This window comes from Drosophila simulans, chromosome 3L (assembly GCF_016746395.2).
Source record: "Drosophila simulans strain w501 chromosome 3L, Prin_Dsim_3.1, whole genome shotgun sequence".
In the NCBI taxonomy this organism is placed as follows: domain Eukaryota; kingdom Metazoa; phylum Arthropoda; class Insecta; order Diptera; family Drosophilidae; genus Drosophila; species Drosophila simulans.
In genome coordinates, this window is record NC_052522.2 from 20868456 (window position 1) to 20882975 (window position 14520).

Genomic DNA, 14520 nt, shown 5'->3' on the forward strand with positions numbered 1-14520 from the left:
AACGGGTGTCTGATAGTCGCTTAAATCGCCAATAGCATCCTCCACTGTTTTGCGTCTGAGTTGCGAACTTCAGTTGTTTACTGTTCCGCTTAAATTCGGTCGTTGTTTGATCTTCAACTGGGCGCAAATTGTACTTCCACTCCCCCATCGCCCATCGAGTGATAATTTCTAACGTTCATTGAGGCAGAGTTTGTTTACCAGCCGAGTGCTATCAAAATCAGTCAGGCCTCAACAACAATAGCAACAAATGGTGGCGAATAAAAAATGCGCAAAGTAAACAAGAATCAGAACTCAAGGGGCTAAAATCAAGCAACTACACTACAAGAAAATATTAGAGAGCAGAGAGTATTGGATATCATAACAAAGGATCCCTTATTAAATATTTAAAATTAGAGAAGATAACTTTTAAATTCAAAACATTTGTTTGTGCAATTAAAAATAATCATTTGCTTTACATAAAACCTAAAACACTCAGTAAGACACCAATAATTTCGTTTATAATATCAGATCAAATAAGTAACTTGTTTTGTTGTTGATAATGCACTTAATGCAGCTGCTAATTATTATTTTGATAACTTTTCTTCGGTGCAGAATCTAAAGGCTGTCGGCAGTGGCATAATAATAAGCAAATAATTTAAACCAACGCATTTTGCGCCACTTTGTTGCTGCTGCTGTTCTCGCTGTTGTTGCTGTTGTCTCAAATGTTGCCCATGACGTTGCCCACAAGTCATTGAACTTAAAGCGGCGAACGTAGAGCCAACAATAGCAAAATAAATAAACGCGAAAAACGCGAAGAAGCCAAGGCAACTGTCCCCCACCTCCCCCCTCCACCCTCGTGGGATGATAAGTGAAATGCAGTAATAATAAGAATAGTGCTCCCCTTTTTCACCCGCCCATCTTTAAACAACTCTCACTCACACACATACACACGCACACACTCGCTCGATTCGATTACACAATCTTCGCGAGCGGCATTTTCATTTTTCTCTTCCTGGTTCGTCGTCATCGCAAGTCTCTCTGTATGGGTGAGCGTCTCTGGAGGAGTGTGCGTGGCGTATCGGTGTGTCTGCGGAGATCAGGTTTTATCGCCCGACGCAATCGGACATATAGCATGCCACAGCCTGGGTGGATCGGCGGATCGGTGGGGGCGGCGGAGTTATCGCTTCGATTGGTCGTCGTACCTCGGCTGCTCGCTGGCTTTTCGCTTTCGCGGAGGATCGTGGATATGTGGCTCCACCGATCGCCCAGTTGCCGTTTTCCTGTTATTTACAGTTTCTGGTTGCTTTCGCTGCTGCCCGTTGGAAAAATGGCAAGCTAGCATGCAGTTGACGTCGCCGCCGCCGCTGATCATTGACTTTCGTTGGTTCCCTTTTGCGCCAGGCGTTCGTCAGGAAAATTGCGGAAAACGTTAGGGAAAACGGAAAATAGTACTATTTGAAATCGCTACATTTAGAGATTTCTGTACACCAACTTAATAGCATTAATTGCTTTCACCCTTGTGACTTGCACAATCATATTATTTGGTATCATTGTCCTTGAACTTAAATTCATTTTTTGGCAAAATTTGGCATTGTTTGCTTATTATTTTCGTGTTAAAACACTCTCAACCATTTTGACTCAGTAGCAAATTCCTTAATATGTATACTTCATTTGATCTTCAAAAATAAGAAAGTATTTTCGTGCCAAAAACTGCAGTTTTCCACTTTCTTCTGGGTGAAAAACAGCCCGCAAACGCAAAAGCAACATGCAACATTTAAACTTCCGCATTGCAGAATGTGCTCTCCCACTCTGCCGTTCGCCCTTTCTCTTTCCTGCCTGCTGAAGGTTCTTTGACTTGACCCCCCTTGAAGGCGCCCCCACTTCTGCCCCTCTCTCTTTCTCGCACACACATACATGCCCATTGCCCTCTCCCTCGAGGATAGTGCAAACTAAGTAACGGTTCGCGTCTCTCTCTATCGCTCTCGCTCGCTGCACTGGTGTGTGTGAAATTGATCTTGAGTGGATGTGTTGTTGCACTTGGAAATGTTGGAAGTCGACGCCGACGTTGGCAGCGACGCCGGCAGCGGCAATAGAAATTGAAAATAGCAACCAGGAAAAGAGTTTGCAAATGGAAAAGTGCAGCAACAACATGCAGCTGCAACAGCGAGAGTGGCAATGCATGTTTCTGTTGCGCTGTTGCTGTTGCAACAGTTGCTGCGGCTGTTGCTGATTCTATTGCTGCAGCAGTTTCTAATGTGGCTGCAGCTTGCTTTCCAAGTTGTTGCTGTTGCAGCTTGTGTGGCTGCTGTTATTGCTGCCGCTCTTGCTGTTGCTGGCGCTGGTGGAGATTAGAAAGATAGAACCTCCAGTACTCGCAGCACATTGACTCTCTCCAACCGATCTGCTCCCCCGATCTCCTCCAGCGACTCCGCCTCGTGCTCCGGCGGCGGCGGCGCTTCGCAGTTTTCCCACTCCATTGGGCCACACAGCCGCAATGCATTCTATTTTCCTGCTCTTTCCACACACACACCAGCGCACAGGCACTCACACTGGCGCAGAGGGACACGTTCTTGTTCTTCTGCGCCGCAGCTCCGTCGTCGTCTTGGACTTTTGTGTGTTGTCGTAGGTTCTGCAGTTTGGCTTGGATTTTCCCTGGCGCATTTGGAGCGCTGCGAAGTTGGCGCTTGGATCTCGACGAGGCGAGAGTTTCGTACGCGCGATCACCATTTCTCCCAAAAAATAATAAAATCGACGCGCGAGTGTGCCGCCCCAAAACGAACCTATATCGAAACAAGCGCCCGATTTTGGAACTAGCCTGAACTTGGAAACGAAGGACTTCGAAAACAACACGGAAGTGAATTGAAAAATTATGCAATACAAGCTATTACGAAGGCTAAGTGCAAGTGACAAACTTAAACGAGGGGATTAGTAATGAGAAATGCGAAATGATAGTGATAATTGAATTAAAGCATTAACGAGAGAACTGCGCACAAATTAGGGAGGCAATAATTACTTACATGGCTGGGAAAGACCTAAACTAAACTTAACAAAATAATCAAAAGAAAAAAGGGCCAAATATTATAGTATTGGGAATATTAGGTTACTTAATTTTTTTTTCAAATACTCTTTCTTAGACTTAATGTTAACTTATCGTACTTGGTGTAGAAGTCTTTTAAGATTAACAGAACTTGATAGATTGGTCTAGCTTTTGAAATTGGATAGCATTTTCTTTAAAGGACTTTGCCATATGCTAAAGCCTAACTTCTTTTTTCAATTAAGCCGCAGCTGACAAAAGCGAAGAAAATCTGAAAGACCCTGAATCCTTTCGAAAACCCCTGTCCGGATTCCCCATTAAGTGCAAAAGATATAACATCGCAGAGATTTCCCATAAAAATGCTGAGCAGGCGCCCTCGCAGGTTGCCAACGTCGATTTCCGCCAGCAGGACGATGATGAAGATGATGGATGTCCATCTGACCGATCCGATCCGAGCAACATGGATGTATACCAAATAGAGCTGGAGGAACAGGCACAAATCCGCTCCAATCTGCTGGTCGAAACCTGTGTGAAGCACTCGTCTTCGGAGCAGCAGCAGCTCCAAGTTAAGCAGGAGGACCTCATCAAGGATTTCACTCGGGACGCGGAGGAACAGCCAAGCGAAGAAGAGGCGGAGGAAGACGACGACGAAGAGGACGAGGAAGAAGAAGGCGAAGACGAAGAGGAGGACGAGGACGAGGAAGCCCTGCTGCCGGCAGTCAATTTTAATGCAAATTCAGACTTTAATTTGCATTTCTTTGACACACCGGAGGACTCGTCCACCCAAGGGGCCTACAGTGAGGCCAATAGCTTGGAATCCGAGCAGGAAGAGGAGGAGCAAACACAGCAACAGCAGCAGAAGCAGCATCACCGGGAATTGGAGGATTGCCTAAGTGCCATTGAAGCTGATCCATTGCAGTTGTTGCATTGCGACGACTTCTATAGAACATCAGCCCTAGCAGAGAGTGTTGCAGCCAGTCTAGGCCCACAGCAGCAGCAGCAGCAGCAACGGCAGCACACCCACCAGCAACAGCAGCAGCAACAGCAACACCCTGGACAGCAGCAACACCAGCTCAACTGCACGCTGAGCAATGGTGGAGGTGCTCTGTACACCATCAGCAGTGTGCATCAGTTCGGTCCGGCCAGCAACCACAACACCAGCAGCAGCTCCCCCTCCTCCAGCGGCGCCCACTCTTCGCCGGACAGCGGCTGCTCGTCGGCCTCCTCCTCCGGATCTTCGGGATCCTGCGGATCCTCCTCTGCATCCTCCTCCTCGTCAGCGGTCAGCAGCGGCAACAGCAGCGGCCGCAGCAGCAACAGCAACAACAGCGTCGTCAACCCCGCAGCAACATCTTCATCTGTTGCGCATCTGAACAAAGGTACGTGCAACTTGCAACTGACACAGCGACTCTTCCGCGTTGTCGTCTCCTCTGCTGCGGACCATTGTTGTCGCTCTTTGAAATTATGTTCAATAAATTTGCATTCATTGCATAATAGCTGCAACAGCAATTGAAAGTCGTTGGGGCTTCGGTTTCTTCTCCTTTTGAGGAAACTATTAAAGCGCAGCATGGAAAATGTGAAAATGAATATAATTCGCTGTTATTGGCCAATGGCTGTTGCTGTTTCAGTTTTCTCTTTAGTGCGAGGAAATTGCTTTTCATGTTGCACGTCTGTCAATGTGCTTGCATTTGCCGTTGCCTTTGCTTTTCCTATTGGGTGCAGTGCAATTGAAAGCCGTGGAAAAGATGTTTTCATTTTCATAAATCGCCTTGAATTGGTCTCGGCTCTCTATTGCCTTGGATGATGGCATTTGAATGTGCTTAGCCGCTCCTCCGGGAGTAGTTGGTGGCTCCAGCAAATGGGTACTAGGAACCCAGCCGGAAATGCAACAAGACATAGGCTTAATAACTACTACGGTCAGCTGCTGCTTACACAGCGAAATATTTTCAAATGAAGAAACCAACATTAGAATTAAAAAAAATTTTTTTTAATTTTGTAAATATCTAAAACCAAAACCTTTTTATTGCCGCATGATTTACCACTTAATAGTCAAAGAATGTGATTATTTCACTTTAAATATAAATGAAGTTTTGCGGCCTTTCTTTTTGTAAATTTTCAATAAATTTTAAAATATTTTGAACTTCAAATTCTATGTTTTCGGTGCATACTTCCTCGACCATAAAAACCATTCGGCTTGGCTGGAGTTGCAAATTGCCTGGATTTGCTGGCGAAGATTTCATTTCGAGTCCTGGAACGGCAACATTTAATTGCGTCAATTAGTGCGAATGTAAATTAAATCAGTTAGGAAAAGACACGGGGAAATCCAAGCAGGCAATTAGAGGAGAAGTCAAAATCTCGACTGCCTTTTGCACGGCATTCAAATTGATATTCCTCTGCTGGGGCAAATAATGTCTGCAATCGCTCGTTGTCCACTCCACTCAATCAGTTGTCTTCGAGCTGATAAATGCATGAAATGAAAATGGAAATGGGAAAAAACCGAGGAAATATGAAGTCTTTGTCGTCTATCGTCCATGCCTCTGACTTGTCTGACAACGCGGAAATGCCAAGCAGTTTTCCACCAGCCAGCCCACAACCCGCACCCCTTTTTCTTCGGCTGGATAAACAATGGCGTTTCAAATTGTCAACTTGCAAAAGCCACCAAATGATTTGCATTTGAACGCGGCGCGAAAATGAAAAGCAGCCACTTGAGTTTCCTTTGGGTTTTCTTCTCTTTTTCATTCCTGCCCGGGCCGACGACATTTTCCAGACGCCGTTGTTGTAGTTGTAATTGTTGTTGCACTCCAATGGTAGAAATTCAATTTGCAATTGCACAAGCGCGTAACGCGCCATGCACTGGCAAAAAATGATGCAAAGTTGCATCACCAAATTTGACCATCAAAACAATATAAACAAATGTAAGCGGTTTCGGAATTGTGACTTATTAGAATAATATTTGTAGCAAAATTTGTAATGGACAGTTTATTGGACCAAGTACAAGGAAATTTTAGGACACTTGAAGAAATAAATTGAATTTCTGTCTCCATATTTCCGTTCCTGTCGCAAATTTTTCGTTGCGTGTATCCACATTAATACCATTTTGTTTCGCATTTCTGAGGTGTGGCAACGCCAATGTGCACAGCGGCAACTAGCAACACCAACAGCAACACCAACAACATCGCGACAACAACAATAGAAGGCTGTTCAAACTCCGCGCTTAGTTCATTTACCTCTTCCTTCTGCATTAGAAAAGCGAAAAATAGCAGCAAGACATGCAGTCAAATTGAATTCGAAATGAAATGCCAAGAAGCAAACATTGCTGCCTGGCTCCAGTTTTGCTTTGCTTGTTTTTCTTTTCTGCTTTTCTTTTCTTTTCTTGTTTTTCCCTAATTTGCAATGCAAATTTTTTTCGGCGCTCGCACTGTGAAAATTGTGCGGCTGCAGCTTTCCTCGTGACTGCCGTTTTTACAGGCAATTTATTGTAGGCGGTGGCGTATACGTGATTTTTTGGCATTTCTTCTTATCGCACATCGCCTGGAAGTTGAATGCACTCTGTGGCCATTGGATTTAACTTTGATCGCCAGCCGACTGCAGGATGATTAAGATGGGAGCCTTAAAGCTGCCGTAAAAATCTAATTTAGCCATTTGGTGGCTCAGTTACTGGTGACACTTGTCGATTGATTGCGCTTGTGATTGTGATTGTGGCTGTCCCGTGTTGCAAGAAGGTGACATTTCGGACGATGGCGAGTGGGTGATATGGCGGCAGTGACAGCAAACTCATTTGGCAAATTGCACTGCGACATGTTGCACACGCGGCGTATGAGCAATGTGCCATTGCATAAGCGACCAGCTGGACAACTTTCCAGCGGAGGAAATGTGTAAACCAATGCAATTTTCCCTTGCAGAGCAACAGCAGCAGCCACTGCCGACGACACAGCTGCAACAGCAGCCGCAGCAGCACCAGCAGCAGTTGCAACACCCGCAGCAGCAGCAGCAGCAATCTTTTGGCCTAGCGGACAGCAGCAGCAACGGCAGCAGCAACAACAACAACGGTGTCTCCTCGAAATCATTTGTGCCCTGCAAAGTCTGCGGCGACAAGGCATCGGGCTACCACTATGGTGTAACCTCCTGCGAGGGTTGCAAGGTGAGTTTGTGCAGCTCTTGCAGTATATATATTTTCAATTGGTTTTTCCTGGCAGGGATTTTTTCGTCGCAGCATCCAGAAGCAAATCGAATATCGCTGCTTGCGGGACGGCAAGTGTCTGGTCATCAGACTGAACCGCAATCGCTGCCAGTACTGCCGCTTCAAGAAATGCCTTTCCGCTGGCATGAGCCGCGATTGTAAGTACCAAACCTAAACTACAGCCAAGAAATATGATTATGCCGAATCCCCAATCCCAAATGCCAACTGCTTGGGACCAAAGTGAAGGGGAGGCTGCACCTTGTTCGCTTTTTGTGCCCCTTGATAACTTTATTAGCTGCGAAACCGCTGGCAGATTTCTGCCAAGCGATCGCAGATTGTGTCAGTTGGCTGTCAATGGAAATTGGCAACTGCAAGATAGCGTTTTAGAAGAGCAATTCAAACTACACAGAAAGAAGCGAAGTCTGTGCTATTTATTTGGTATCAATGCGATTGAATGGGTAGGAAATAAGTATGATTTTGACTGGCAACCTTAAGGTGCAATTAGTATTGTTGAAAATACAATTGATTTATTGACTTTTATTTAAATTTTTAAGATCAACTAGGTAGTATTAAAAGTTAAATAACTTTCGAAATCGTTAAAGGCTAAACAAATTATTTGCTCTGCACAGCTTAAGCCTTTAGACTCCATTACTCTCCTCTTTATAATTGAATCAGTGAGCATTGGTTAGCTTAACTAATTAGCTAATGCCCCTTTAAACCTTGATGAACCAATACTTAAGATAATTCGCCTATTTTAAAACTCATTTCGCGAGCACAGGCCGTTTATCCAGCCTTAAAACGGGTTTCAAATACGCCCAACCTTTTAGCCAAGCACCCATAAACCACTCCAGAGTCCAGACGGGCGGAAACCAGAGCTTAGATGCAGTTCGAGCTGGGTTAGCCACAAATTTTCCCCTTTGCCGGCCTGGGAAATACTTCCTGCAAAGCCGACATCCACCCACGGACCCAGAGCGAAATTAGTTTTTATGACTGTTGTCAGCGGCAGCAGCATGGGCAACTTGCAGCAGCAGCAACATACAGCAGCTAAAGCTGCAACAACAACTGCTCCAGGGATCCCTTGGCTTTCAAATGCAATTTAGTTGATGTTGCGCAATTAATTGCCCCAAAAAGATCGGAAACAAGAGAGCCGCACATAAAATCAGGCAAAATGCGAGTTTGCTGTCACTGTTGCTGTCGCAGTGCTGTTGCTGTTGCATTTGCTGCACGCGAGCAACATTTATTAGCCGCGTCTATTGGCTGCAACATTTGTTGCAATTTTTTATGGCATTTGTCTTGCCGAGAGTCGAGGCTCACAGTGTTGAACAAACATTTCCTTAATTTTCCTCGACGCCCACGAAGGCTGAACCTAAAGGAAATAACCCACGAACCACACGACCAAATCGTAGAGCCTGCTTTTGCCCACAGTTAATGGCTTTGCACTGGACAGATTTTTCCGAAAATCGATTTTAAATGCCCTAAAAATAAGCTTAATTGCAAATTGTAATTATATTTAAGCCTGTTTCTATAAAATAATTTTTGACTACCCATTTTAGTCAGCAACATTTTCCCAGATCCAACACATAGTAAAACATTTTTATGGCAATAAGGTCTTAAAACTTACATCATCACTTAAATCCCTCGTTAACTGCCTCATTTTATTGGCCTTGATAAATGAGTTTCCCTGCAGAGCATTGCAGTTTCGTTTTAGGACTAAAGGATTTTTATTTTCATACTTTTCCCTTCCCTGCGTCACTTTAGTGACTCTTCTCTGTGCGCTTTTCCTTGGCGATTTTTCCTTTGGCCCGATGCATATGGAAAGTTCAATAATTTATCTAAATTGCTCTTAAGGCCAGTTTTGTTTGGGGCATGAATGGGCTGTTGCTGCTGCAATTGTGGTTGGTGGGCGGTGGCAACTTTCGAGGCGCCTTTAGACTTTTGCCTGCTCGCTTTAATTAGACTTGCCACAGACTTTGTCGAATCGGATGGGGTTATTATGGCTTATGGGTTGTGGGCTGTGGCAATGCTGCAGCTGGCAATTGCTGATTGTCGATTGCCTTTTGCAGTTGCCGTGAGAGATTTTCCAATTAAGTTGGCTTAGAGAGCTGCTAAAATAGTTGAAAGCCCAAAGCGAACTTTAATATTTGCGTTTCCCTGTGCGAAAGCTGGAGTTTCAGTGTTTTAATGGGTCAAACCATTATTACCCCTACCTTTCCAGCTGCAAAAAAAGCGAAAAATGCAATTATGCTGTCTGTGTGTATATGAGTGGGCGTGGCATGACTTTTATTTAATTTGCAAAGCTTTTGTTGGCAGCAGCACAAAGTACGGCGCAAAAAAAAGATGAAAACAGCGCGATGCTTGCCGCGCTGAAACTGCATTTCGGATGTTGCAGCAACAGCAACAGGAGCAGCAGCGCCGTCAACAGCAACACTTTGCATGGCTCTACAGGAATTTAGGTCAAACATAAAGCACATAACACTCACACACAGCCGCCCCAAAGTTTTCATGCCGGCATGCGGCATTTTGTGGCAATATCAACATCACTGCCAGCAGCAGCAGCAGTAGCAGCAGCAACCATCCCATGCCGGCAGCAACAACTGCCTTCCTTTGCCTTAGCCAATTATTTCTCAAACAATTTAATAAACTTTTAGTTACATTTATTCACATTTGGGCTAAATGGAAGAGGGAAAGTGGGAAACGTAAAAACAAAAAGGCTAACAGCACAATAACTTTGCCTGGCTTCTCTAAGCTATTAGGTTGGTCTATTAAAGCAAACAATTAAGAGATTTCCATTTTAAGTTAGATGCAAATTGTGCAAATTCGAAGATTAAATAACAACTTAAGGAATGAAAAACATAAACTCTAAGGAATATAATAATATTGAACTTAATTCCGATTTTTTTAGGAACACCCTTTTGTTTGTGTGTGTTCCATAAATATATAGAACTCCTATCCAAAGTCGGCGGCTGTAATCAAATTTAGGTGAGAAAACTGTTTGAGTAGGCTAAAAGAAAACTTTCCGGCATGTTCTCTTTCTCCGCATTTCCACTCCATGCTGATCCTAATGCCGCCGTCAATCAAATTGGCCGCAAATCAAAATGCAATTAAAGCGCCAAGCGGGCCGAAGAACTTTTTGGACAAAGTTCTGGTTGTCCGCTGCTGGCTGTCTGCCTGCCTGCTTGAGAATGGGCACATTGCTGTCACTGCCAGCGGCAGCAGCAACAGCAACAACATCAGCAGCAACAGCAACCGCCAAGGCGACACAGTAACACAGAATCAAACTGCTCTCGACTCAATTGTAGTCAATTTGAAAGCCAACTATCAAATGTCAGCTACAAGCATCCGAGATTCGTTCGCCACGATTCTTCTAGACGCCCAAAATCGAGTGCAAAACGCGACTGTTGCTGCCAAAAACTTCATGTTGCCGCTGCGCCTGCGCAGTGACACCAGCAACAACAATTACAAAAACAACAACAGCCGGAGAGCAAGGCAGTCTTATAATTGTGGCGTTAACTGGGTCAGTTGCCAACCGAGTTGGCCAGGCCAATCTGAATCCAAATCCAAGAGCCAGACCCCGTTGCCCGCTGTAGCGAATGCCCATTGTTGCCGCTTGTAGCTAGCTGGTTGCTTGGTTGTTCAGATGTTCGGTTGTTGCCTCTTTGACTGGCAACTTATTGTGGCTGCTCGCTCTGTTTCTGCGCTTCTAAAAATTGTCTTTTGTTTGGCCGTCGGTTACATTAAAGTTTGGCCGCTTCCACAGCTTTATTTTCGCCATTGTTTCGCTCGCGAAATTGTATTACTATTTGGCAATAGGCAGAACGATAGAGAATACAAAGAAAACATTCTGCACGGTCTTTGAATGCAGGTTTTCCAAGTCCTAGCGGTAGTAAAATATCAATTGAAAGCAACAATGGTTATTACAGATGTTCAGAATCGATCTTTAAAGCTACATAGATACTTGCGTTCTGCGTTCCTCCATTCCAGCTGACAGTATACGTTTCTTCACAATTTTGGGGTATTCCTAGGGCATAAAGTATCAGTATCAATTTATCAGTACTTCTCAACCTTAGCCTTACAGTTCACGAATATCTCTCCGAATCTCATTAAACCTCTTATCGATTTCCTCACGAAGTTCAGCAAACCTACGGATTTCGATTCCGTTCGAGATTGAACTCCCCGAGCGCCAGCTTCCGCTTCCTTTGAAATTCCCCCGGCGCCTTTCACTTTCAGTCGCCGTTCGTTGCCGTTGTGGCTTTGGCGCTGAACTGTTGAGCTGGTGAGCTGCTTCCGCTGCCATTGCCCAACTTGCCGGTCGAAATCCCCTCCGGAAGTACCCCTTCTTGCCGAGAGAAGCGGGTCCAATGCTCGCAGTGTTTATGACTTTTCGCGGGGCAAATCAGCCGCAACAGCAAACACAAAATGCAATAAAAGCAAGAACACAAACAGGAACGGCGCAAAGTAAATAAAATATTGCCAAAATTTGTAGCCGCCGAAACATCGTTTAATTTTTTAATTACGTATTCAAAGTGTTGTTATTGCGCGCGACTCGTTTGTAAACATTTTTTAGCGAAAAGTTGAGTAAACAGTTCGGCCAGAAATGAAAAATCGATCGTAAAACAATTTAATAAATTAACAAAAGCGGATTTCACCAGCACCTGTTGCCGCTTAAATGAGTCAATCTGCGTTGCGATTTATTTCTGATGCTTCTGCCGCTGTCGTTGCCCCCAGGTGTTGCAACATATTCCCTCTGACTAATTGCTAATGTTAATTTATGCACTCGCCTTTGCTGCGGCTCATTGTTCTCGTCTGTGTGTCGCATGTTGCTGCCGTGCTACGCATGCGTGCCCCGCAGCAACATCGCCGGCGACGCGAGCAATCTGTCCGCCAATTACAACGAAACTCGTTTGTATCCGCCCGGTAGATGTTGCCGCCGATTGCGGCTGCAGTTGTCCCTCTATTTATAGTTCAATTAACACCTTGTCGCCTTGCTAAGCCTGCAAAAAGCTAAAAACCACATTAGAGGCACAAACGTATAATTAAATTAATGCAAGCGATTTGAGGCAGTCAAAAGAGCGAATCAAACAAAGATACTCCCAAACTCACACTATTGTCGCATTATATGTTACTTTAGAAAATATTACTAATATTTTAACAAAATTCTGAGCAGTGTGCAGATTCAGTGCACCAAATATCGCAACAGATACTTATGCATAGCATAATTTTGATATTAATTACTCTACTTTTGTTGGGAACTTTTCTTACATAATGATTTAATTCGTGAAAATACTCTGCTCTTCTTCAAAAAATGCAGTAGGGAATCATCACCCACATTCCTTGTTCTCTTGAGTTTGTTGAACCCCGTGACCCTTGCAAACAAACGCTTATTCACAGCTTGCTGTGCAATTGGCACATTTCTGCATCACTTGCAACTGAGGAAATGTACTTTTTTCTGTGAGTCAGTAACTTTCCAGAGAGCTTATGCGTAATTTGAATCTATTTACCCGAAATGAGAAGATCACAGGTGAACAAATTGGCAAACACGGCACAGAAATTGTCATTGTTCGTGGGAATTCCCCGCCAAACAAATACTTTCTGTGGCTTGGCAAAGCCATAACCATTATATGAATAATTAGTTGACACAACTCAATTGCAATTATAGTTGCCATCGAGGGGACACCCACTTGATTCATATCGCAGTGCAATTATGGGACCCCCGCCCTCGCACACAATTAATGTCACAAACCATCGATAAATTGCCAAGAAATGTCGCACACTTAAAGGGGTGGTAATCAGGGGGAGGGCCTTTGGGTGGGTGGTTGACAAAGACAATGACGGCAAAGCCACCGCAGCAGCAGCAGCAACAAAGCCACCCGAACGTTGACTTCTAAATGTCAATCACTGCGGACGCCCCTCTGTGCGTTCTTCCCCCTCCCCCCTCCCAACCAACGTGCCCGGCATAAGAATGTCTTAGTAAATGTCATAAAAAAACGTAAATGCAAACTGAAAAAATAATACAAAAAAGGAACAAAAAAACAAATCACTGGCGATGCAGAAGAAAATAAGTTTATAAAATTAGCCAGCGCACTTTGTGTTGTTGTCTAGTGCGAAAATAAATGATTATGATGCGCCGCCATTCCCCAGAATTCCCCCACAATCCTCCGCAAATAGTTGACAACGCATCGCTCGAGGCGGCGGCGGCAAGTGCACCCGCCTTTGGGTTCAACGCCCAGCTGCAACAACAACAGCAGCAAAATCAGCAGAAACAGCAGCAGCGGCAGCAGCAACAACATCGCATCAGCAACAGCAACACGCATTTTTCTTGGCACTTCCGCGATTCTGGCCATCGACTTCGACAATACCCGTACCGGGGTATTATCAGCCAACTGGGGAGTGGATTTGGGTATCCAAGTTCCCTGATTAAGCAGCTGTTTGGGTTGCTGCCACTGCGGATGATGTTGCTGCTGCTGCAGCTTCACGCGTCGTTAATGGCTAACTGCCACCCGGAAGACGCCAAAACTTCACCAATTTAGAGCGGCTTTATGGGTGGATTGCAGCTGCGATGTCCAAAGCCATGGAAAGCCTTTTTTGCTATAATTACAATGACCAGGAAGGGAAATCAGGCGGACATTAAAGACTGCGCATTGAAAAGGAGCTTAACTTTTTAAGCTTCCCAAGTTAAAGTTTAAAATTCTGATACGATTAACTATTATATAAATAAATTGCTTATTTAAAAAAAAATCAAAAAAGAACGAAATACTCGAATTCTTCGACTATCAGATAACCATTTCTCAGCTAGTGGATGATCGGAAAAAAATTTAAATATTTTTTTTTTGGTTTTGAAAAGAAATTGGCGGGTATAACAAACAAAAAAATAGAGAGATATACTCTTTTTCCCCGACTATCAGATACCCCTTACTCAGTTAGTGGGAGTGCCAAAAAACATTTCAATATTTTTTTGCTATGTATAGAAATAGTCATGTATAAACAAAATTTTTAAGAAAATGAGGGGTTGTTTTGAAGTAACATTGCACAGCGCATGCGGGACTAGAACCAACTAGCTAGCTTTGGTAGTTTCAGAATCCAGATGGCCAGATTGACTCTGCTATTGATCCTGATCGGGAAAAATATATTTTATAGGTTTGCTAACCCTTCCTTCTACCAAATATTTTTAAACGAATCTAGTATACCTTTTTACTCCACGAGTAACAGGCATAATAGTTTTACTTACTTCCCTATTGTAATTAGTTAGCAGTTTGTTGGCACCGTTTCTCCTTGTGTATTGTTATGAGTTTGTGCATGCCGCAGAAATGAGGAAGCAACTTCAAATGTG

The 14520-nt window shown here is 44.1% G+C and overlaps 1 protein-coding gene across 3 annotated transcripts in view; it reads left to right on the forward strand.

The window, feature by feature from the left end:
* The window catches only part of LOC6738968 (ecdysone-induced protein 78C), a 38734-nt gene that overhangs the window by 3650 nt on the left and 20564 nt on the right, over positions 1-14520 (forward strand). Inside the window, exons 3-5 of one of the 3 annotated variants that reach the window (XM_039293133.2) lie at positions 3259-4392; positions 6916-7154; positions 7210-7351. In XM_039293133.2, coding sequence (XP_039149067.1) covers positions 3259-4392; positions 6916-7154; positions 7210-7351 — 1515 coding nt within the window. The remainder of the gene's footprint in view (positions 1-3258; positions 4393-6915; positions 7155-7209; positions 7352-14520) is intronic. The other 2 variants (XM_039293134.2, XM_039293136.2) reach the window with 2 other exon arrangements.